The 26,294-nt window shown below is 41.4% G+C and overlaps 1 protein-coding gene across 2 annotated transcripts in view; it reads left to right on the forward strand.

Annotated features, from left to right (window-relative positions):
* The first annotated feature begins 4,262 nt into the window (after positions 1 to 4,262).
* The window catches only part of LOC128423033 (contactin-associated protein-like 4), a 278,897-nt gene continuing 256,865 nt past the window's right edge, over positions 4,263 to 26,294 (forward strand). For both annotated transcript variants that reach the window (XM_053407702.1, XM_053407703.1), the window contains exon 1: positions 4,263 to 4,748. In XM_053407702.1, the coding sequence (XP_053263677.1) occupies positions 4,664 to 4,748 (85 nt within the window). In that variant the 5' untranslated portion in view covers positions 4,263 to 4,663. The remainder of the gene's footprint in view (positions 4,749 to 26,294) is intronic.

Here is a 26,294-nt window from a genome sequence, read left to right on the forward strand (position 1 = left end):
AATATTTCTGAGGGAAAATGTATATGCAAAAATGAGGTTCTGTTTCAAAATAGGTGGCATTTCTCTCCCCTTCACAGTCCTAAGGAAATGCACTGGCCTCAAGGTCAGCATGGCTGCCAGGTGGAGACTTGCAGATAGATTTTTCTGGCCTTCCCCATCTCTCTTCTTCTTAGCAGGCAACTGCTCTGCACCGTGAGAGTTGTCTTGTGGCATTTCACAGGGTCCCACCTTGTCCCCCGAACTGTTAAACATTTATATGACATACAGCACTCGGGGTCCTCCAGGGAAAATGTTTGGGGCATATATATCACATACCTTCTGGTGTCCAGAAGACTGTGTTTTCCATCAGTACTGGATCAGTTTGGACTACAGTGGAATCTCGTGTTACGTACCGCCCCCCTTGCGAACACTGCAGGTTACGAGCTCCGCTAATCCGGAAGTAGATGCTCCCGGCTGCGACCTTTGCCCCGGGATGCGAGCAGAAGTCATGCGCCAGCAGCAGTGGGAGGCTCCATTACTGAAAGTGTGCCTCACATTATGAGCAGTTTCGGGTTACAAATGGACCTCTGGAATGGACTGAGTTTGTAACTAGAGGTGCCACTGTATTGCAGGCTGCTTGTAGAAGTGTGGCCAATGATCTGCCCCCTTGATCCTTACACATCTTGGTTTCTTAGAGCTAGCCGTAGCAGGTTGAATGGGTGGGTTCAAGGAGTGTGTCACCGGAGGAAGGGGAAGTACAACCCGCCTTGAAGCAGGCAGGGTCCCATACTAAAGAAGACCTCCCTGGACTCAGAAGTCTTAAACTACCACCTAGTGGTACATATCCCCTTTGGGGCATGGTGCACGAGAAAGTGGTGGCGATCCATCCTCAGGCATGCTTGGAGGAAACAGTTTGCTTGGATCCACTCCAGCCCCTTCTCAGGCTTGTCCACTCCACTGATTGTGGATTGGACATGGTTGAGGGCATCTGCTGGGGGAGAGAGGGGTTGCACAATCCTGCTTGTTCGCCTTGATCTCCCTGCAGCTTTCAATAATGCTGACCACTGTATCCTTCTGTAGCATCTCAGGGAAGTTGGTGGGTTGGGGGCACTGTGCTTCAATGGATCTACTTTTAACCCCCAGAACTGTTTCCGGAAAGTAGCCATGGAAGGCTACTGCTCTACACCATGAGAGCTGTCTTGTGGCTTTCCACAGGGTTCCATCTTGCCCCCTCCCCACAAGCTGTTAAATGTTTATATGACATCACTAGGAGCTGCCGGGAGATATGGACTGAAATGATATCAATATGCAGATGACACCCAGCTCTATCTGAATCAGAGGAGGCAGTTGATGCTTATACTGGTGTTTTGATGGTCTGGATGTGGCAAAGAATCGGGACTGAACCTTAAAAGAAGCACTTTAATATTTTTTTGGAAGCCGCTCAGAGTGGCTGGGGAAGCCCAGCCAGATGGGCGGGGTATAAATAATATATTATTATTATTATTATTATTATTATTATTATTATTATTATTCCCCTTTCAGACAGAAATGACTTGGCAACTGGACTCCATGCTCTTCCAGATTTGACTACTGCAATGTGCTGTATGTGGGACTGCCCTTGAAGATGACATGGGAATGCTGTTTGGTCCAAAGTGCAGCACCCAGGTTACTGGCTGGCGTTTCATTTAGATTGCATATTACCCCTGTTTTAAAATAGCTGCATTGGTCGCCAGTCTGTTTCCAGGCTCAATTCAAGGTGCTGGCATTAGCATTTAAAAGCCTAAATGTGTTAGGACGTTTCCTTCCCTGCAGACCCTTTTGGCTCTTAAGATCTTCAGAGGGGAACTTTTTGTAGGTTTGCCACATTCGGAAGCTCAGACGGCGGTGGCATTCTCTGTGGCATACCCTAATTGTGGAACTCCCCACAGATTCAAAAGTATTACATTTGAAATAAAAAATTAGTGATGGCATCCCTGCTTTGGAATACTGTCATGAAGGAGGTAAAGACCAATGCTGACATTGTATTCTTTTCGCCACCAGGTCAATATGTTTTTATTTGCCCAGGCTTTTTTAAAAAATGTTTATTGTATTGTTTTAGCTGACTGGGTAGTTTTGATTTATTGCCTCTCAGATTTTATTATGTTGGTTTGATTTTTATTGTTTCATTCTAACATTGTATTTGGAATGCTGATGTATACTGCCCCAGAATCAATGTTTGGATGAAGGTGCAGCTTACACATTTTTTTCTCTTTAAATTGACTCAATAAATGCAAAAATAAATGTTCTGGGACAAGGCGTGACATTGGACATTGGACACCAGGGAAGTCAGTTTGTTGTGGGTCTGTGCCATTGGCCAACCTGCATGGGCAATGGTCAGGCGTGACAAGATTTATAGTCCAAATCATCTGGAGGACACCAAACATTTTATATGGGAACAAGCAACCGCTCTCTCAATTACCTTACCCAGGTATGGAACATTCGAAACCGGGTGGTAATTGGATAGATCTAAAGGATCTAGAGATGTTTTCTTTAAGAGCGGACACACCACTGCTTCCTTCAACTCCCCTGGGAAAGAATGAACCCAAATATGTGCCCTCTTCCCACGTTGTGGTTTTTGAGGTAGGCAAATTACACCACATTCAGGGCTTTTCCCCCAGCTGAAATTCATCAGAACCCAGTACTGGTACCTCTCAGATGGGCACCACAGCCATTGTAAGAGGATGAAGGAGGTGTTCATGGTGAGTTCCAGCAGCTCTTTTTCTAGAAAAATAGTACTAGTGCATTGATTTGTGCACATGTTGTTTGGTGATATTGTTTTCCCTCTCTCCCTTTCTCAGGGAGAAGGAACACACAAATTAGAGAGCATGTATACACATTCGCATTACATCGTCTGTGCTGTGGGCGGCCCTACTTTGCTTCTTTCTCTGTGTTACAAATTTCTACTCTAGTATATATGTGAATTGACACTAAGTGTTATCTAAGTGTTGAGAGATTGAGAACTTTAGTAAGCAGGGGGAGAGATACTATAACACTAACTGGCAACAGTTCCAGAAGACTCTTTTGCAGTCCAAAAAATCACCATATAGAATAACCCTTTGCTGCCAAATAAGACCTGCATTAATGAAAACATATTAGGCATTCTTCATGAAGAAACATTACTGCTTTCTAGCACCCGGTATGGAACCAGCCTTTTTAAATTACTTTTAGTTTTTTGGTACCTCTTCCCATTTCCTCTGAAATAGTCTGAAAACTCATTTAATCTGAAGATGTCCTATTTACCAAAATTGAAATAAGTAGTTTTAGGATTTCAGCAAGGATATTATATGGGAACAAAGGCTATTGATCAGACAAGTAAGTTAAGTAGATATGCATATGACGCTTCAGTTTAGAGCATTCCAATGGCATGTCTCAGCAATCCCACTTGATTGTCTCAGTCTACTCTAAAGCTGTTTTACACAGTGGGGAGATCTGGAAATGATTATTATAGGTAGGAAAAATAAGCACGGGCAATGACAAAGTCAGTTCTACCTTTTCTAGGACCGCGAGGCATTTTTATGGTTGAATCCAAGTTGGCATGTTTTCTTATAACTAGGAATCCCATCTAACTTTATGTCTAAAGACTATCAAACGTAGCAGTAATTCATGTTTCAGCTTGATTGCAGACTCTCTCTGTAGAATTTAAAACTTCAAATCCTGTGCAATATTTCACTATTCCCCCCCCCCCCATCGCTGCAATTTCAACATTCATTATTTTAGTTCAAAGTCATTCCGGCTTGCTCTCTTTTATGCTCATGATTAAACTCTCTGAATGTGGAAAATAAACGGCAAGATTGAGCTTCTGAAGTGGCGTGTCACATATTTGTGGGATTACAATTTACAGAAATCTAGGCACTCCACGTCTTATTAAAGAAATAGTCTCGAGGGAACGTTCTGCAGCATCGCTGGAAGATGAATGTCGGATTGTACAGATGAATGCAAGATTTACTGCACATGTAAAGGCAAACTACAGTTTTGTAGCACGACAGAAATTCCCGATGTTAAATTATAACATTCTCTTCCGTTCTTGTAAATGGTGTGGCAGCTGAAAGTTGTCATTAAATGCAGACTTCAGTGAAAAAGGATGGTCATAATGGAAACAAATAGGGTGGGGGGAAATCTTCCTTCTTCTCTCGCTCTTACTCTGTTTCCCTCCTCCCACTGCATGACCATAAAGAATTGGGAACAGTCGTAATCTGGCAGGGAGGCTGTACAGGCACACATGTGCAGGCTGTTCCCTTTATTGTCTGGCTTTCATCATAGACTCACATTTCCTACCTGTCACCACAAGGGGTGTCCAGGACACATTATGAACGTGAAGCTTCAGTAACCAAACTGTACAGGGTAGTCGAGCAGTTTAGCTCTGAGTGATTCTGTGAAATTAGAGGAGAGATTCTTGCAGCTGCTCTTCGGGGATTGCTGTTGTTGGCGGGGGGAGCAGATCTTGTGGTGTGTGTGTGAGAGAGAGAGGAGGGAGCGAGAAGATGCAGAGTGCATTTGACTGAGCTCCTTGGCTACTGGGAAGCATTGAAAGACAGGCAGAGAGAGAAAGAGAAAGGAGAGGAGGCAAGGACAGGACTGAAGTGCAGAGCAGCTGTGCCTGTTTCCTAATACTCTGACACTTTTGGGTGCCTCCATCAATGAGAACATGGATTCTTTCACGGAGACCTTATTCAAGCTGCTGTTTCTGGTCCCTTTTCACCACTGGAATATATTAGTAGCAGGGAACAAATGTAAGTATTGCAAATGGATTTTTAAACTTGTACCAGATTGTCCTGAGAAACTTACAGCTTATTGTAACGAGATCTAGACTTAGAAATGCAGTTCTTCAAAGAAATCAGTGTTGCTGGGGAAAAATAATAATCATGCTAACAGCAGGTAAATGAGATGAAAATGTTCCAGGGGCTCAGAAATGCAATTTCCCATATTTCATCATTTATTGTTTTTACCAGACGGTAATCAGAGCACAGTGTGGACTAAGCCAGCCTCCAAAATAATGTGCAATTTGCATTTCACTATTTAACTGCATGTTCTCATTTTATTTCTTTTTTCTTAAAAAAATAAAATGCTACCCATATATCAGCACAGTATTTTGCAAGGAGTTAAGTCATTTATGGGGATTAGAGGCACACTGATATTTGCTGCTGCTGCTACTGCTGCTGCTGCATCAGCTTGGCTTTTAGCAATGTATAATTTCCCCTGTATATTCTTGAATTATGAGGAACTCCTTTGTACTGTAGAGCACAAGTGCATGGCAAATGTAACTGAGGAGCGAATGTTGAGAATGAGCTTTTACAGGATGCTCATCGATTACACAAAGGTTAATGTTCATGTGTGACCAGAATGTTAGCTGCAGCATGTAAAGTTTCCCCCCCTCAGTAAAACCTGGATGTTAGAATTGTAAAGAAAAGCCTACTGAAACTCTAAAACTTAAGAGTCACAGCACAATCCTATACATGCTTACTTGGAAGTAAGTACCACTATGTTCAATAGGGCTCACTCCCTGGTAAGTGTTTTTTTAGGATTGCTGCCTCAGCCCCCTAGAATTTGGAGTAAAAAGCTTCCAAGGTTGAATCAGATATGACTGTCTTTGGTATGTACAAAGCGCATCACAGACGAATGTCTGAGTGCGCTCAATTTTATGTACTTGATAATTGATCTCAGGGGTCCTCAAAGCCCTCATGAAACATAGGCTTCATTTTACACTAACACCGCAAACCTATGCATGTCTATTCAAAAGTAAGTTCCATTGAATTCAACGGGTGTTCATTCCCAGGGAAGTGTGTGCAAGACTGCAGCTTAAACGACCTAGCTGCTGTTTTAAAATTTGCATACTTCTTTCATTGGAGGTGCCCCATGTGCAGTGTGGGAATCAGAGTAAAAAAGTGGTGTCTATAGTTGGAGGAAGCGAGTGTTGGGGCTGGTAGGAATTCATGAATAGCATTATACCACTGTTTGAAGGGACAGCTCCTTGAGAACATCTAAGCCATAGATGAGGAAAGTTCTGAGATTTCATCAGGTGCTTTGTGCTTTAAAGGCTTAGAACTGATATATGCTATCACAAAAACAACAGATGCTCTGCAGGACCAAACTGATCTTTTGTTATCATCCAGTCATGCTACCTCATTTGACATTCAAGTGCACAGAACAATCCTGAACATGAATAACAAGTTCTTCTTGTTAGCCCCCCTACTGCAATTTATCCAGATTTGGTGGTGTGTGTTTGTGTGTGTGTGTTTAGAAACAATTTCTTCATCCTTCTGCTTTGTGTACTTCATGAATTCAAAAGGCCATCATAATTGAATCTCACATTAATAGCATTTTGCACTATGCACAGAATTAAATCGGATGCTTGCAGCAAGATTTACTAAATCTATAGCAAAATAGGACAGGGAACTATAATGAAACAGCAAAGCACTAGAGGTCACTCTTACAATTTAGGAAGCAAGGCTCAGAGACGTATATAAATATATATATATACAGAGAGAGAGAAAGCAAACATCCTCTCAGCACAAAATAATGATGGATAAAAACATCAAATATGTGGACGGATTACCGCATTTACTTTCTGACACTTTGAGACAACAAAATTCTGATTTATTGAATGCTAGGAAGATACCGCTTTTCATGTGAAGCAATAATGCCTTTGCGATCTAGTGAATAATAGTCCTTCTTCAAACATTCAGGTGAGGAATGCAAAAATCAGTGAGTTTCTTCAGCTTTACGTAGGGGATGAATATTATAATTTTCAAAACAACTAATAATTGTGATATTTAAGTATATATCCCACCCTTTCCCAAAGACTCTGGTTGGGTAGCACTATATTGGTTGCACTGTTAGTATCAGTGTCCTCATAACACCCCCTCCTATAAATTCCCATTGCATATCAAAGTTGCATTATACTTTTAATGCCATGCCCTTTCTTTGATAATTGATGGATATACATCCCTGTGACCTTTTAGTGAAAATTTGTCAGAAAGTATAAAGGTCTATTTATAATTCCCAGTTTACACATCTGGCTTGGACTTCCAATATTGCTTCAGCTATTATATTCCTTGCATATAGAAGTCACAAAAATATATAGTTGAACACCAAGGCTTCCAATTAAATACTACAGTGTTCTTATATGTCTAGCTATAGTTCAATCATATTACCCTGATGTAAAGCACTGTGTTTAGTGGGGCTTACTCTCAAGGAAATGGATATAGGATTGTCACTTTCTTAAAGAGACAGGGTATAATTATTACTCCTGGGAAGTAAGCAAATAAATAAATACAGATGGAAGGATGTGCATGGTGAGAAAAGTGACTCTCAGTGATTTTCTTTATGAAGGATCTCAGCTTTATTCTGAGAAATGAGGTGATACTCTCTAATTCCAGATTAATATGCCATTCCTATGGGGTGCTCTGATGCTAAGACCTTGAGATCCACTCTTAGTTTTTTGTTTATAATCCCTGTCCTTGCTTAGGGCAACTATTAGTGAAATAATGGGTTGCATCAAAGTCCTGTTCAGAGTAGACCACTGAAAACAATGGACTTAAGTTAGTCATGGCCATTGAGTTCAGTGGGTTTCCTCTGAGTACAACTTAGATACAACCCAACAGATCTCTCTTACTGACAGTTGACTTTGCCATAATTGCATCAATTCAATTCAAAGCTTGCCAGCTTTGAGAGAATATATTACAGAATTTGAACAGTCCATTTTGTTCACAGACCCTTTTTCACATATATCATTGTTTTGAACATTTCTAGCATGAGTCAGAGATAGCCCACCATTGGGGGGAAAACAACAAAAAAAGTACATGCTTATTTAAGATATCAGAATTTGGTCAGCCTTACCAAAGGAAGCCTAAATGTATGACTTCGAAAGGCACATATTTTACTTGTTTCCTAAATATTATTGAAAGTTGGGATGTCAAGTATGGGAAATATTGTTACTTTTTAAAGAAGCAAGCAAAAAAGTTGTATCTACCTGGAGAATTCAAACTTATAAAGCAATTCAAAAACACACAAGTGTTACAACCATAAATAAAAAATTGCAAAGGGTCACAATGAAGCATTCAGAGTACATTTGGAAGTTTTGCCAGTAGAGCCACTTTAGGTCTTTTTTGTTTTTATTTTCTTTTTCAATGTTTATTTTTATTTGAAGATGGTTCCATAGCAGTTTATCAGCCAGTTGGCATTACAGCTCCTACCTCTGAACCAGAAACTGTGACATGAAACTTTGATATGTGTGACAGCGCCTTTGAAACTCTTTAGAAATGAAGTGTTATGTAAAACAAAATTAAACTTCATAAACATTTCAAGTCATCTGTGACTGAAATTTTTCAGATTGGTTTGATCTATGTGTGGAAACGCAACTGCCTATGCAAATATTTTTCACGCAAGATGTCTTGCAATTTCTGCAGAACAGAGCTGGGGGGGGCGCTTTTAACTGACGCCTCCTCTGTATTCATAGCATGATTTAAATCCTCAAACCAACAAATGCAATTAACTTGGTTTTTTGGTTGCAAGAGTTTTTGTGGCACCTTCAAAGCAACCAGATTATTGTGACCTGAGCTTTCGTGGACTACAGCTGATGAAGTGGATCATGAAAGCCTATCTGAAAACTGGCTTCTTAGTCTTTAAAGTGTGACAATACTACTTCTTTTACCAGTATAGTGTTGTTGTTTAGTTGTCTTAGTTGTTTTCGACTCTCCGTGACCCCACGAACCAGAGCATGCCTTGGAAACTCTCACTTTCTTCTCAAAGCTTTTCCTTGTTTATGTCCATGGAGTTTTCTTGGCAAAATACTGGAGTGGTTTGCCAGTTCTTTCTCCAGGTGGATCACATTTAGTCTAAACTCTCGGCTATGACCTGTCCATCTTGGGTGGCCCTCCACGGCATAGCTCATAGCTTCTCTGAATTATTCAAGCCCCTTCGCCACGACAAGGCAGTGATCCATGAAGGGGCAGTATAGTGTAGGGCATCCTAAATTATTCTATTGGCAGGATGCTGGTTAGACTGTCAGTGCAATCCTGTAAATGTATAGGATTCAGAAGAGTGCCACTAAGTTCAATGAGGGTTACTCCCAGCCAAATAAGTGGGCATTGGATTGCCATCTTAATCAATGCAATCCTATACATGTTTATTCAGAAATAAGGCTCATTGGGTTGTATCCAATTATCTTTGATCCATTGTAGTTTCCAATTAACAGAACAGGGATCAGAACAACCTTCAGCAGTCTCCTACACTACCTCCCATGCTGTTCCAAAAGGGGACAGGCAGGGGAACTGTCAAATATCACCTTCATGACAGATCCAATGATAGAAGACTCATTTGGATCACAGATTCTTCTATCAGAGGTAAAGATGGGGAAGGAATTCAGTTCGGTCCACATTTCAAAGTGCATCAAATCTAGACTGCAGTTTCCGAAACAATATGCAAAATGAAGCACAGCCATCCTTTGAACGTCTCACTTCTCTGAATTTTGCAATGCAGTTCTTCAAAGAAGTAATGTGCATTAAAGTGCATATACTAAGATGAATTGTACATAAAAATGCATATATTATTTAAAATACCATACAGCATGCTTTGGGGGGAAATAAATATTAGGTAACTTATCTTTGTAAAACTGTTCGAATAAGGCAAAATTGCATACAAAAATGCATGTATTAGGAGAATTTTGCAGTAATTAGGATTTTTAAAAAAGAAAAAGAAAAGAATTTGCAACCTGATGTGGAAATATGGAGATCTAAACTGAAAACTAGAAATATGAGAAACTGGGAGAAATTAAAATTGACAGATTTGCCCACCCATAGGAGGAAGGGATCTTGGATTAATACAGTATTACGTAGAATGAGTAATCAGAAAGAGAATATTTCCTTGAAGTTCACTGTTACTGGATATGAATCATAATAAACTCGTCTTTATAAGCTCATAATTTTATCCTCTCTACATTTTATTTGAGAAGTTTATAATAGTTAAGGAGGAATTTACTGGCTGATCTCACTGCCACAGCCTTGACCGATCTCGTAGAAATGTGGAAGCCCAAGTGAAGTTATCTCAATGGAGTTGTGATTAAGAGGGTCATTATTATAGCATAATAATATAATCATAATAAATGATGCATCTTTGTGGCACTTCCCAGAGAACCATATAAGGCAGACTCAAGAGTGTTTTGTCCATGTGCCCCTCCTGTGATTTGTGCCCTCAGCCGATGTTCAGCCATACCAACTCTTGACACCGGCCCTGAGGACAAGGAGCTGAAACCAAACACTTAGTACAAAAGGTGGACTTTAGAAACATAGGAAACTGCCATATACCAAGTCAGACCACAGTCCATCTAGCTCTGTACTTGCCTACGCTGTCTGGCTTAGGCTCTCCAGGGTTTTAAGCAGGGCCTCTCCTATCCCTACCTGCTGTTGTTTAGTCGTGTCCGACTCTTCGTGACCCCGTGGACCAGAGCACTCCTGTCTTCCACTGCCTCCCGCAGTTTGGTCAGACTCATGTTTGTAGCTTCGAGAACATTGTCCCACCATCTCGTCTTCTGTCGTCCCCTTCTCCTTGTGCCCTCAATCTTTCCCAACATCAGGGTCTTTTCCAGGGAGTCTTCCCTTCTCCTGAGGTGGCCAAAGTCTTGGAGCCTCAGCTTCAGGATCTGTCCTTCCAGTGAGCACTCAGGGCTGATTTCCTTCAGAATGGAGAGGTTTGATCTTCTTGCAGTCCATGGGACTCTCAAGAGTCTCCTCCAGCAGCATAATTCAAAAGCATCAATTCTTCGGCGATCGGCCTTCTTTATGGTCCAGCTCTCACTTCCATACATTGCTACTGGGCAAACCATGGCTTTAACTATACGAACGTTGGTAATTAAACCTGAGGCTTTCTGCATGCAATGCAGGTGCTCTGGCAATGAGGAGAAATATTCTCACAAGGTGTCCTGAGACAGACTGAAAGAGCACAGCACAGGCGTGGTTGCAGTTTAAGAAAGCCAGAGACTTTGAAATGATTGAGGATGATATTGTTGGAGGAGTAGGCAGGGATATACCAGGAGGAAACTGGGAAAGTTAAACAGAAAGCTGCAATACACCAGTGAACGAACAGGGACCAATAGAAAGAGCAAGAAAAGAGTGGCAATAAGAGAACAACCGAACTGTAGTGTTGAGGTTTATCATTCTTTTCAAAGTTCTGGTTTCCAGGTGAAAATCTCCACACATCTGGCCATAAATAGTTTTGTCCACATGACCTATTTTTTATTAGCCACAAACAACTGTAAACGAAGGGTACCAAATAAAGTTGCTTTTCTAGAGATGCTTAAATATACCATGAATTACTTGAGAATATACCTTTCAATTGCACCACCAAACATACAAGTGTTAGCTAGAATCCACAAACTGCTTATTTTGGGATTACCTAACGTAGGATTACCTGGGGATGTGCAATTATTGAATTGTTTGCTCGTATTTGCAGATTATACCATAGTTTCCATACACTGTACTTATGAATATATTCACTCACACCTGCTAGCTAAGAAACAGAATGTGAGAATTTGGCCCTCTTCGGTAAATTCTGAGCAGTTCTGAGCATGCAGCTTCTAAGCATGCCTCTGTATTACATAAAGATTTTTAACAGGATGAAAACTTGTTATTCCTGATGTCCCATGGATTCTTTTTTTCCTGGATATGCTTTGTCAGTGCTTTCCCCCCCTAATAATAATGTTTAGGGGTACTCTCATTTTCCTACTCATATTGAAATACTACCCCTCAATGAGACCAACTTAGATTCACAAAATGTTTAGGGTTATGCGTACCCCTGCGTCCCCCCAGGAAAATAGCACTGTGCTTAGTACCTTCCCTGTAGATTTAGTTTTGTTTCTAATCTAGATTTCTCAGCGAACCATAACCAAAAGAGACCACAATCAGCAGTGTTCCATTTGATGAAAACTTCCAGGGACTTTACCACTACACTATTATAGTCTGCCAAATATGTAATTTAAATGATTCCATATTAGGGGTGTACACTGACCACAAAATTAAGTTCAGACCTTGATTCATTTGTTCGAGAAACAGACCAACTTCATCTGAGGTGCTTCAAAGGCTACTGAATAGGGTTCAGGGCCCATCCGAACTCACTTCACATCCCACCCCAATTCACTGCTGGGAACTGAGAAAACAGTATAATCCTTTTACCCTTTTGACAGAAGTGCATGAAATTTGCAGGCATACTAGCCCCTCAACAGAGGATAAAAACTGTCAAATTAATGGCAAAAGAATCCAGAGCTTTTGTGCATCTATAACTTTTTAATATTTTGATAGAACTAGGTGAAATTTGCAGGAGAATAGGTGCATTCTTTTCCTGCAAAGACAGCTGTTAAAGCTTTGCAGCGAGTAAAAAAGAAATCCCTTAATTCCCCCCTTCCCCAAGTTGTGGGCAAATTGTGGACATGAGAGAGATTGTTCTGGGGGAAGAAGCCTACCAAACAGCAGACAAATAGGTCCAAGCAATTTGGGCAAGGCATTTTCAAGTTGACTTGGAGTGGGAAAGAACGAAAAGAAATTCACTTTCAATGCAAAAATCATTGCCTGTGAAAACAAACTTGACATGTCATTCACAACAGAGCTCTTCCTCTGCTCTCCCCATCCTGGCATCTTTCTCAAGCTCAGTGACATAGTTTTGCTCTTGCCCCCAATAGGATAAGGATACAATAAGAGCCTGCTGAATTAGATCAGTGGCCCATCTAGACCACCCTGTTCTCATAGTGGCCAACCAGATGCTCATGGCAAGCCCCAAAGTGGGAGTTGAGTGCAATAGCACTCTCTCCACATATGGCCAGCAGCTGGCATTCAGAGGCATATTGCTTCTGTGGTGGTGTAGTGGTTAAGTGTGGTAGATTCGTAATCTGGGGAACTGGGTTCGCGTCTCTGCTCCTCCACATGCAGCTTCTGGGTGTAGTGTAGCCAGTGTAGTATAGTGTAGCCAGTGTGGTGTAGTGGTTAAGAGTGGTAGACTCCTAATCTGGTGAACCGGGTTCGTGTCTCCGCTCCTCCACATGCAGCTGCTGGGTGACCTTGGGCCAGTCACACTTCTTTGAAGTCTCTCAGCCCCACTCACCTCACAGAGTGTTTGTTGTGGAGGAGGAAGGGAAAGGAGAATGTTAGCCGCTTTGAGACTCCTTCGGGTAGTGATAAATCCAAACTCTTCTACTCTTCTTCTAATAGTGGAGGCAGAATATAATAACCTTGGCTAGTAGCCATTGATAGACTTATCCTCCATTAATTTGTCTAACCCTCTTCTGAAGCCATCCAAATTGGTGGCCAACAACACTACTTCCTGCAGGAGCAAATTCTATAGTTTTACTATGTGCTGCGTAAATATTTTGTCTATCCTGAATCTTCTAGTATTCAGCTCGATTGGATGCCCATGAAAGAGGGAGAAAGGTTTTTTCCTACCTTCTTTGTCCATACCATGAATAACTTTATACACCTCTATCATATCTCAATTTATCAACCATGGAGGAGATTCCCATCTGTCATCTGGCTATATTCTTGATAAATTTAGAGATACCGTGTTGCTTTTAGTAGATACTGCAATATTATCATCATTAGTCTGAATTTCTGAGATGCCATGAAGAACTTCAGGGCTTCCTGTTTCAAGTTGTGCAGCCTCCTACAGATCCCACTTTGTCACAGACAAGCCCAAAATCCTTCTGAGACACCCCACTTCAGTTCAGATTCAGTATTCATCTGGATCTGATGCAAACTCTGGCTGTATCTGGTTGCTTTTGTGATCAAGACAGCAACCAACAACTAGACAGCTGTTTAAACTCTTTTTAAATTCTGTAAACAAGCATAGTCCCCTCAGCAGCCAATACAACCTATGTGTGAGTATGCCCTATGTCCTATGCATGAGTAGTGTGGCTTTTACAGTGGTACCTCGGGTTAAATAATTCATTCCGGAGGTCCGTTCTTAACCTGAAACTGTTCTTAACCTGAAGCACCACTTTAGCTAATGGGACCTCCTGCTGCCGCCGCGCCGCCGGAGCACGATTTCTGTTCTCATCCTGAAGCCAAGTTCTTAACCCGAGGTAATATTTCTGAGTTAGCGGCGTCTGTAACCTGAAGCATATGTAACCTGAAGCGTATGTAACCCGAGGTATCACTGTATTGTAGTGTTTTCCAAGCAAACCTTGTTCCTCCATAAATTCCTTTCATAGAACCAAGAACTGCAATGGGGTTTTCCATCAAGCATGAATGAGAAAGAGATATGCTTTTGGTCCCACATCTCCTGCTACATCTCTGTCCATAACGCACAGCCCTACATGTATCAGTGTCTGGAATTTTGCAGTGGGAAGCCTTTTCTGCTGGTGAAGGTTCCCTTGTATTCCAGGGTTCTAAATCATGTGGAGGGTCCTACACAAGTAGTTCAGGCTTTCTTTTTCAGACATTTATCCTTGAGAGCCAGTGTGGTGTCGTGGTTAAGAGCGGTAGTCTCGTAATCTGGGGAACTGGGTTCGCGTCTCCGCTCCTCCACATGCAGCTGCTGGGTGACCTTGGGCCAGTCACACTTCTCTGAAGTCTCTCAGCCCCACTTACCTCACAGAGTGTTTGTTGTGGGGGAGGAAGGGAAAGGAGAATGTTAGCCGCTTTGAGACTCCTTCGGGTAGTGATAAAGCGGGATACCAAATCCAAACTCTTCTTCTACTCTTCTTCTTCTAAAGTATTCTCTTTCTCCCTCTTATCCTTTGTGTTTTCCCTAAAGTTGTGATAAGCAATAGAGGAACAGTTAAGAGTTAGCCTCAAGGGACCAGAAAAGCCCAATTAAAGCGAAACAAAAGAAACCACAAGGAAGTTGAAAAGTACATGGCTTAGTCAAACTAGCATGGAAAATTCTCTACTAGCCTCTATGAAAGGCAAACAGCTGAGCTCATGCTGTTCTCCACAAGATTTCACATTTCCCAAATGCTCCAGTACAGTAGGGTACAGTAGAGTGTAAATGTGTATCTTGAGAAAAAGAAAAGTACATTTGGAAATGTGTACTTTGAGGGGGAAATATGTTTTAAATATACCGTACCTATTTAAATGTATATTTTTTGTCTGGATTTTTTTTTATTAAAAAAAAAACACAACAATTGTAGATTAATACTATAATGGAAGGGGATAGGCATATGATGTTCAAGTCACATAGACCTGAAATATACTGATTTTTTAATTTCAAATGCTATTCCATGTCTTCCTCTTCCTGAAAGGGAATGGGTAGGGCCTGCATTGTATTTCAAAGGCCAAACTTTAAAAGGCTGTAATGCAATTAACTATTGTGTGGACAGGTGGAGTCCCCTCAACTGCAGGTGACTCCCGGGTGGAATACTGACTCAAGACAACGTGCTATGGGATTAAAATTGGCCACAACTTTATTAAGTTTCAGGTGTAGGGAGACCTTGGCTCAGGCATTGGGCGTTTATGCTTCCCAGGCCCCACCCAGGGATCTGGGGGACATCAGGGTTATCCAGTGTGTGGGGATTGGGCTGGCCTGGTTCTGAACTTAAAGCAATATAGAATGCTGCAGTAATCTACAACGCTGTACATGCAGGCTGTACTGATTTAGATCCTGTACGTGTTCTGCTCTAAAATAAAGTTCTGGGACTTTTCAATGGAAGCACCTCCACTGCCTGCCTCTTCTTCTTGGTGCCAGTGCCTGTCGCTTTTCTGTATACTGGAAACATTATGCGACACAAGCTGAATCACAGAGTTGGCATCTTTGGATTATTTATTGATTTATTATTAAATTTCTATACTGCTTTTCATCTGAGGATCACAGGGTTGTTTGCTACAGAAAAACACATAACATAGTAACAAACAAACAAAAATACTCCCCACCGCACACATTGTGTGTGTCCGTGTGTAAATGGAGGTATATAATTGCAGATAAAGAATTAGTAAAGACTATGAACCCTGATAAGGGATGCGGGTGGCACTGTGGGTTAAACTACAGAGCCTAGGGCTTGCTGATCAGAAGGTCAGCAGTTCAAATCCCCACAAAGGGGTGAGCTCCCATTGCTCGGTCCCAGCTCCTGCTAACCTAGCAGTTCAGAAGCACGTCAAAGTGCAAGTAGATAAATAGGTACCGCTCCGGTGGGAAGGTAAACGGCTTTTCCGTGCACTGCTCTGGTTCACCAGAAGCGGCTTAGTCATGTTGGCCACATGACCTGGAAGCTGTCTGCGGACAAACGCTGGCTCCCTCGGCCAATAAAGTGAGATGAGCGCCGCAACCCCAGAGTCGGCCACGACTGGACCTAATGGTCAGGGGTCCCTTTACCTTTACCTTTATGAACCCTGATGACTTCACTGGAATTTCCATAAAAGCAGGAGTGGGTCTAAAAGACTGTATTCATTATCTACAGTGAATTTGGGTTGTGGCTCACTAGCAAAAGACGAGCATTGACTGGCAGGGGGGGAAATGATACTGTTTATATTCCAGGTAATGAGTACCTTCAGTACAATAATTTGAAATGTGATTGAAGCCTGGAAACTTTTGGATTTTTAAGTAGTTTTAAATTAGTAACTACAGAATTATGAATTAAATACCATACCTATATAATAAGAGCAATGATGGAAGCTACCTTAAGGGCTTAAATCATAAGGGATAAAAAAGTAAAAACTCTATCCAGCTGGGAAGCAGGTCTACTAATTACATTTTTATTAAGTGTATCTCATTACTTGGTACTACTCAGGAATAAGATATGTCCTGTATATAACTGGTGGAGGGTCTGTTTTTTTCTGTTACAAATCTTTTCACAATTAATAACATTTGCATATGTGTCCTTGAGAAACAATTAGATTAGAGACTGCATGTGTGCAAATATTAATATTATTCTGAGCATTTGTTGAGCATTGTGCATTCTTCACTCTTGGATTTCTTATTAATAATTGCAACACATTGCCAAGAGCTTTTCAAAAATACAACTGTTTTAATGTCATTGGATGAAGGTTGCATTATTGACTTGTAATTGTTTTTGGTACATTTGGTATCATCCAATAACTTGTGTAAAGCCTTCTATATGTTGAATTCCAGCTCCCATAAGCTCCAGCCAGCATGGCCAGGAATAATGAGAATTGTAGTCAAATCTGGAAAACAAAGGGTCCTCATTTCTTGAGTCAGAACTGGGGAATCTGTGACCCTCAGGATCAGGGTTTCACAAACCTGGGTTTCCAGCTGGTTTTGGACTACCTTTCCTGTCATCCTTGACTACTGGTCTTGCTAGCTAGGGATGATGGGAGTTGTAGTCCAACAACAGCTGGAGACCCAAGTTTATGGACCATGCCGAAATGGCTAAAATGACCGGAAGAATGAGAAATCAGGAAGACCGAAATTTTAACAAGGAATGGGGAAAATTTATAACTTATCTTAAAGACCATTGAAAGCCATTAAAATTGTTAGTGGGTTGGGATATCACTTGTAGTTTAATGGTGAATTTTGGACACAATGGAGAGGTAAAAGATTTGGATTATTATAAAAGATGCAGGAGGAAATGATTAACAATAGGACCCACAAAGGGGAGGAGGAAAGTCCAGGAGATTCCTTGGAATCTTGTTTTTATGTTGTATGTTGGACATGTGAATGTAAAATTTTAATCTGAAAAACGAAATAAATAAATTTATTAAAAACAGAAATAGGAAAACTGAGCCAGATCCCCTAACCGCCCCCTGCAAATTTTGTGAAAGTAGCATGTGGTAAGCATTAGCAATAGAGAGTTGTTGAATCATTGAGCAAAACTTGTTCTGGCAAGGTGCTCTGAGAAGTAATGGGATTTTAAAAATAAGACCTCGGCCCAGTATACCTGAAGGAGCGTCTCCACCCCCTTCATTCCGCCCGGATGCTGAGGTCCAGCTCTGAGGGCCTTCTGGTGCTTCTCTCATTGCGAGAAGCAAAGCTACAGGGACCCGGGCAGAGGGCCTTCTCAGTAGCGGCACCCGCCCTGTGGAACACCCTCCTATCAGATGTCAAAAAGATAAACAGCTACCTGACATTTAGAAGACATCTGAAGGCAGCCCTGTTCAGGGAAGTTTTCAATGTGTGACATTTAAATGTATTTTTAATCTTTGTTGGAAGCCGCCCAGAGTGGCTGGGGAAACCCCGCCAGATGGGAGGGGTACAACTAAATTATTATTATTATTATTATTATTATTATTATTATTATTATTATCATCATCATCATCATTATTTTGATAATATTTCCTTTCAGTACATGTTACTGACACCCATTCGGGCTCAATTATCAAATGCACCTGAAGTAAACAGCTTGTGGAGTGACTTCATCATGCCATTCATCTCTCCTTTGATTAGAAGTGGACACTACTGGTTAGTGTTGTGGGGATGCAGGAATTGTTTGACGATTATGCACAATCATGTGCAAAAGATGAGCACAGTGGGACTGGAATGCTGTAGTAGTTCCGCGAATCTCTGCTTCTTCTGTGCAGTTAGCACACTGTGGTATCAGCCACATTGCCAAGGTTCATATACCTGCCCATCTTTTGATACATTGCATCACCAGCCCCCAGGTTCCATTTGTGGGTTATTAAGAGGAAACAGGCCAATTGATGTAAGAGCACAAATGGAACATTTGAAATGGCGTATAGGAAATTGGTGACCATTTTGAGCTTACTGGACATTTCAAATGGCAATGTATCTGCAAAGGAAGCTAAGCTTTTTAAAGTCATAATTGGAATCCTGGAGGTCGCCACGGTTCATATGAGATAACAGTTCACAAAAAAATAGAAGCTTAATGTGATTGCAGCAGCAACATTCTGCACACCTGGAAATAAATGGGGGGATGCATTTGTTTTCATTGTTGGAACCAATCCCAAGTGTTTCTATGTTGCTGAATTCAATTTATTAGTGCATGCGTTAAATTAAAATGTGTTCTTTCAGTCTCTTTTGCAAAACTGTTCTTTCAATGGTTGCATACTGGCACCACATGATGCCTGAACACAGATTGATAGATAGATCTGAAAACCTGTAAACACCACTGAAAGTTATCTCCAGCTCCTTAGCTGGATGGAGCCAATTCCAGAAGGGAAAGGTTAAGATAATTACTGGTCATCTGCACAAATATCCAACTTTTTAAAAATGTCTGTCGGACACTTGATAAAGTTGGTTCTTATTTATGAAATCAATGAATTCATGCATCACTAAATTAGTCGGTTTTTAAGATACCAAACAGCTCTGTTTGCTTCAGTAGACTTCCTCTGGACACATGGTCTGTTAGAGGGTAGCTTAAAATTAGCATTTTTATCTGTAATATTATTAATTTAAAGATGGCCCATAATTGTGAGCAGGAAGTGGTGTTTGTACATGTGTGTGAGCATGTTTTTGTGTGCGTGCACCTTTTTGAGTATTCAAGAAATGGCCTGTCTAGGTTCTCCTGGTAGCATTTTGCATGTTTAACCTACCACACTTCTGGAATGAATGATTCTTTTCTCTGTTTTATAGCTTATGCCTATTCCTTTAAAGCATGTGTTAACTCCCTCCCCCCCAATGTGGCAGTACTGTACTTAATGAAGTCTTTTCTTCCTGCTGATAGCTTTCAGAAATCAGATGTATTTTTTTAAGGACATAAATGGTCAATAGACTGTGAATTAAAGCATTCTATTCTGGATCTCTGATAAGGCTGAAAAGATTATCTTGATGCCGTTATAGATTTTCCTCCAAACCTTCTCAGTATTCAGTGCTTAATGGTGGCAGTAATAACCAGACTGTCATCTAGCATGAAGTCCTGACACTTTCTGAGCTAGCAAACTGTTCAGATCACTAGAGCTTCCTTCAGTGATCAATGGAGGGATTCCTATCTAATTCTGTAGAGGAAATCTAAACCAGGACGTACTGATTTCTCTTTAAAGAGGCTCTTGTGCTATCTAGTGACTAAGTAAATACTTAGCGTTAGAACAAGATAAATTCTGTGGCAATCATCCTTTCCCTCTCTTCTTACTGGAGATGGGCTCTCTCTGTGTGTGTGTGTGAGGGAGAGAGAGAGAGAGAGAGAGAGAGAGAGAGAGAGAGAGAGAGAATGTGTGTTCCAACTTACTGGAGTCCATTCTTAGAGCTTTCAATTGACCTGCAGTCTAGTGCAGGCATGGCCAAACTTGGCCCTCCAGATGTTTTGGGACCACAATTCCCATCATCCCTGACCACTGGTCCTGTTAGAAGAAGAAGAGTTTGGATTTGATATCCCGCTTTATCACTACCCGAAGGAGTCTCAAAGCGACTAACATTCTCCTTTCCCTTCCTCCCCCACAACAAACACTCTGTGAGGTGAGTGGGGCTGAGAGACTTCAGAGAAGTGTGACTGGCCCAAGGTCACCCAGCAGCTGCCTGTGGAGGAGCGGAGACGCGAACCTGGTTCACCAGATTACGAATCTACCGCTCTTAACCACTACACCACACTGGCTTTCTAGGGATGATGGGAGTTGTAGTCCCAAAACATCTGGAGGGCCAAGTTTGGCCATGCCTGGTCTAGTGCGATGGTGCTGGAAATCCAACACCCAGGGATGAGAAACTTTTGTCAGGCCAAGGAATACATTTCTTTTTTGGGAAACCTCTGGGGACCATAAGCCAGAGAACAGTAGGACAGAGGCAAAAGTGGGCAGGACAATGAGTGTAATTTATACCTTTGTACAGTACGCTACTTTCTGTACACACTCAGATAACCCTCTCTATCCTGTATTCAAGCAAGCAAGAGTCACAATCAGAGTTCAAGGGCACCTTTCAGCCAGGTAAACACACTCAAAGCAAGGAAGGTGTGGTTTGAGGTTAGCATCTAACCTTATAAAAATATAATATTGCATCTGTAATATATTGCATCTGTAATATATGCTGTGCCTCTCCCCGTTTCCTACACTCTTGCTATTTACTTGGCTTTGAAAGTGTCTCATTAAAAATTACCTTAATGGGCAAATGTACAGAATGCCCACTTTTCTCTGCAAGCCTACATCACATCCACATAAATTTAGCACACTGATATTTGTCCCTAGGTGCACTGAACATCTCCTCTACTTAGGTAAAAAGCTTGCAGACTGGACCTGCCTCATTCCAATCTCTGAATGACAGTTGCCCAACTTTTAGGTGCTCCATAAATTGAGGATGATGATATGATGATGCTGTTCTCCTTACTCATACAAAGGGCAAATGTCAGTCTTCTGAAGTAACAATTTTCCCCTCATATGGAAAGAACTAATGTAAATGCGATGGGGGAAAATGTTATTTTACAACTAGATGCCTGGTGTTTGCGTGATTTGACAATATGAACATTGACTGTGGCCATGCATTCAGGGACGCAGGCTACAAAATTTACAGCTTTGAAGCTGTGCTCCTTAAGTGACTGAGATTACAAGGCAGACAATGACAGCCTGACCCATCTCCCCAGAAGTGCAATTACATTTACAGAACATTCCTTTTATACTGCAATCTGTAATGCATTATTGTCTGTGTCCAAAAGATACTGCTTTTTTTTTTAAGGTATCTGGTTCTTAATGGCGTTCTGTAAATTGGAGTGTATAATATTTTCTGATTCAAGCAGAACAAATATGATTCCAAATATTTTTGCGGCACTTTGATCTGGCTTGTCCCTTTCTTCCATATCTCAAAAGGAAGGGTTTCGGTCTGTGTTTGCTACCTGTAATCAAAACATTCCCTTTCCCCTTCTCATTATGGTGTTTCAATGTCATTTAATACAAATTAACCATCTAACATCCAGGCCAGTTTGTCCACAAACCTCAGGGAACTCTGACCACTGCTGTTTCTGCTTCTGAGAGCCACACTAGATGCAATGCCATTCACACAATTAGCAACCATGCAAATGACTTTTTAAGAAGCCAACTTCAGAGGCATGACTCTGTTTCTGTTCAGGACAGAGATATGGGAGGCAGGAGGACTTGAACTCTTTGCTCACTCTGAGGTCCCTATCTGGCTCCAGTAACTACTATTTGCATTAGGGAGACAGCAGTCATTCTTTATACATATATAATTTTTATTAAATTTTGTGTTTTACAATTTAAAGTACTCATTTTTACATCCTTAAGATATCAATGACTTCCCTTCTTCTCTCTCCATGGTTCATTTTACATATCATAAATTTCTGCATATTTTACAAAAACTATACCATTCAGTATTCCCTTATTGCATCCATCAAAACTTATTTACACTGTTGAATTTATCTTAATGCTGCCGGCGTTTTCATCTGTACACAGTTATTTCCCATGTATTCAATAAATGTTTTCCAATCTTCTCTAAACGTATGTTCTTCTTGTTCTCTTATTCTATCTGTTAAGTCTGCAAGCTGCGCATATTCTATCAACTTAAGTTGCCATTCTTCTTTGGTTGGGACCTCACTTATTTTCCATTTCTGGGCTAACAAAACATGGGCTGCAGTAGTGGCATACATAAATAGCCTTTTTGACACCTGGGAATATCAGTTTGAATTATCCCCAACAGAAAGGACTCTGTTTTTTTTGGGAAAGTACACTTGAACATTATTTGCAATTCATTATGTATCATTTCCCAGTACTCTTTTACAAGTCCACTAAGTGTGAAAGAATGTTCCCTCTACCTCTTTGCATCTCCAGCACTTATCTGATTCATTCTTATACATCTTAGCAAGCCTACTCAGAGTTAAATACCATCTGTAAATAATTTTCAAGTAGTTCTCCTTCAAAGAATAACATGCTGTGAACTTCAAATCACTCAGTGATTTGAGAAAGCAGCCATTCACTGTCACTCACACTCTGTCTCTGTGTCAAAATGGTTAAAATCTGCTTAAGCCCACACCAGGGTTTGTGACCCAAATCTTTTTCCTCAGTGCCTGCAATTTATTTTGAAAATAGCTTAGGAAATGGGCCAGAGAGAGGGAGTTAAGGTTTGCCCTGCAACAGTCCTGACCCAAAGTTGTTATTTGCATTTCAAGGAAAGCTCCTATTCACAAACTACCTTGAATCTATTATTAACCCAACAAAATGCATTCTGCCTCCTTTTGCATCCCTGTTTTATAGATCACAAAGCTAAAAACACTTTCCAAGGAGATGAAAACTCTTGGTGAACTATGTTTTTTTGTGTGTCTGATGTACAGGCTTCACAGCAGACGCATAGCAAGGTACTCAGACAGATAATTGCTACAGTCAAGGCCATGCAATGAGTAGCAACGTCTCTTTCTGTAAAGGTCATCTTCTGTATGCATCAAGCATGTGGAACTGCAGCTGATGTCTATGAAAACTCCAAACAATATCTAGGTACAGCATAAATGTGCTTGCCGGTTTGGTTGTACCTCAGTTGACAAGCTGCAGTGTTTGTTCTTATCTCATAGAATCATAGAATCATAGAGTTGGAAGAGACCACAAGGGCCATCGAGTCCAACCCCCTGCCAAGCAGGAAACACCATCAGAGCACTCCTGACATATGGTTGTCAAGCCTCTGCTTAAAGACCTCCAAAGAAGGAGACTCCACTACACTCCTTGGCAGCAAATTCCATCTGTTAAGCAACAAAAGAAAGATAGTTTCTTCTTTTCGAATCTTTACCAGAAACAGTATTAAGACAAGTCCACTCACCCCTTTTCAGTTGCAGGATGGCAGAGGTGCCTTCTTCTTTTTCTTTAGTGAACACTTGTAGCTGAGTAAGATTGTCTTCCATAAACACAATTTTAACAGTGACTCTGTAAGTGACTATGGAGGCCAATTCTGGATCCACACGTCCTTCCACAATGGGGACATAGGTTTCTGGGCAATAGTTGATCAAGGTGAGGGTTGGCCAAGCATGCCTTCCTCTTAGCACGTTTCTCCCTTTTGTCCTGAGTTTGAGTGCCTTCAAAGCCCATGACACCTTTGGTAAAGGCTGTTCTCCAATTGGAGCACTCACAGGCCAGTGTTTCCCAGTTGCCGGTGTTTATCCTATATATTTTTCGTTTTGCCTTGAGAGAGTCTTTGAACCTCTTTTGCTGACCACCAGTGTTACACTTTCCATTTTTAAGTTCAGACTAGAGTAGTTGCTTTGGAAGACGATAACCAGGCATCCGCTCAATATGACCAGTCCAACGAAGATGATGTTGAAGAATCATTGCTTCGACACTGGTGATCTTTGCTTCATCCAGTACACTGGCAGAGGCTTCACAGGGGCCCCAGCGAAGGAATCGCTGCATCAATGCTCCTTCTTGATAAGCCCCCACCGCCTATCAGGACCCGGATCCTGGCTTTCATCCTAAATTGGCAAATGGGGATGCAGGCTTGGGCATGGACTGTGCCAGTGGGCTGAGCTGACGGAGGGGGAAGCCTTCCCTCGGGTCCACTCCCTGGCCATTTAAACGGCCCACACCTGGGGCCCTACCTGCTTTCCTTCATCGGGTTCTCCTTCGTCAGGTTCCAGTTGGCCTCCTTCGCCTCCCTTGCTCCATCCGGCCTTCTCTGCCTCGTGTCTGTGGCTGCACATTGCCTACCAAGATTTTTCTGCTGTTCAGATCCGTATAAGTCAGGTATCAGGCATTCTGGCATTGCTAAATTTCTGATTTGCAGTGTGATCCATATATATTTATATTCCACTGAACTCAGTGGGGCTTCTTCCCACTCCAGGTAAGCATGTGCAGGATGATAGTTTAAACATCATAGTACAGATATTGATGTTAACTAAAAAGCTATAGGAACAATAATTGAAGTGGCTGTTTGTAGCGACACACAAAGCTGGACCACGGGCACTACAAATCCTTTGGAATATTTTATGGGAAGTGATTCATAATTGGAATAAAACTAAATAAGCAATAAATAGTTGATTTTTGCTTCTGTTACAGGTACTCTCTGTTTATGACTCTATCTTACCAGAATTTTAAAAAGAATATATATATATATTTAAAAGTTCTGTTTATTATCAGAGATAGTGACAGACTGCTTCTATATTTGAATCAGTGAACATGGTTGTGATTCAAGCCTTTATCTGTCAGGGCATGGGAAGGCTAACAAAAATGGTGTATTATTTATCAACCATCCGGTACAGTATGATAGAACATACGGCTCGGAGAATGCATGCTGTACAGGTCTGAAATCTTATCTCCAAATCATGCCATAATGGATTGTCACGGTGTGCTTCAGGGTAGCTTTGTACATATGCTTATAACATCAGGACTGAAGGGGCCGTTGTGTCCAGGGTTCCCTATGACACACAGCTAACTTGCAAAACAACTACCTTGGATAATATATCATAAAAGGCACCTGTAAGTGAGCATGCTATGAATTCAGTAGGATGTTATCCCCACTGAGCATTATGTGATAGCCAATGTCAATATGAAGAACATGGCACATGTTGGAGTAATCAGAAGAAGAGCGTTGCCAAACGTGGGGGAAACCTAGAAAAAGCTGAAAACAGTATTTATTCCAATGTCAGAATAAAATCAGCCAAAAGTGATTCCAGCATAGCTGTTGCTCTTCATCAAAGGAATGATTGCAAATGTAAATTAATTATGCTTAACAATCTGGAAAAGCATATCAGTGCTCTAATTTATTATGTTTTTATTATGGTGCCTGCGTAAATTGCAATTGTTCAACAATATCTGTCAATATATAAAAGAGGCCAGTCGCTTGCTTAAAAATCAGCGCTACTATACGAAGCTGTTGAATAAGGTATTTTAATAATCTAGCACCATGGTTCTCAACCTAGGCCCTTTGGACCCATGAAGAGCCACAGAATTATCCCAAGGAGTCTATGGAAAAGTTAGCCCAGCCTCCCACCACCACTGCCTTCCCACTCACTTAAAGACAGTCTCCATACCCCCACTGGGAGCACAGGGACAGTCTTAAAGCTGCAAAGCACCCTTCAAAGCAGCCCTCACCCTATAAGCAATCTTTAAAGCAAAGTTGAATGCAAAAATGGGTGGCTGCTTCAAAGGGGACTTTGAAGCAGCTGCTCCTTTTAAACACCAATGCTTAAAGGAGGCTAAGGGTGCTTCAAAGATCACTTTGTAAAGGGCTATAAGACAACATCATGCTCCCATTGGGCCTTGCCAAGTTTCTCTGTGCTTCTCTCTTAATTTTGCCAGGCTCCACTCTGTGGACCATTGGCAGGCTTTCTGCCTCCTAACTACTGATTGCATTTGGGTTCCTTAGTTTTGGAATTTTTGAGGATTACTTCTGGTGCTTTGTTGGAATAAATTCTGTAGATGTTGTTGTTTAGTCGTTTAGTCGTGTCCAACTCTTCGTGACCCCATGGACCAGAGCACGCCAGGCACTCCTGTCTTCCACTGCCTCCCGCAGTTTGGTCAAACTCATGCTGGTAGCTT

Source organism: Podarcis raffonei, chromosome 11, assembly GCF_027172205.1.
Source record: "Podarcis raffonei isolate rPodRaf1 chromosome 11, rPodRaf1.pri, whole genome shotgun sequence".
In the NCBI taxonomy this organism is placed as follows: Eukaryota; Metazoa; Chordata; class Lepidosauria; order Squamata; family Lacertidae; genus Podarcis; species Podarcis raffonei.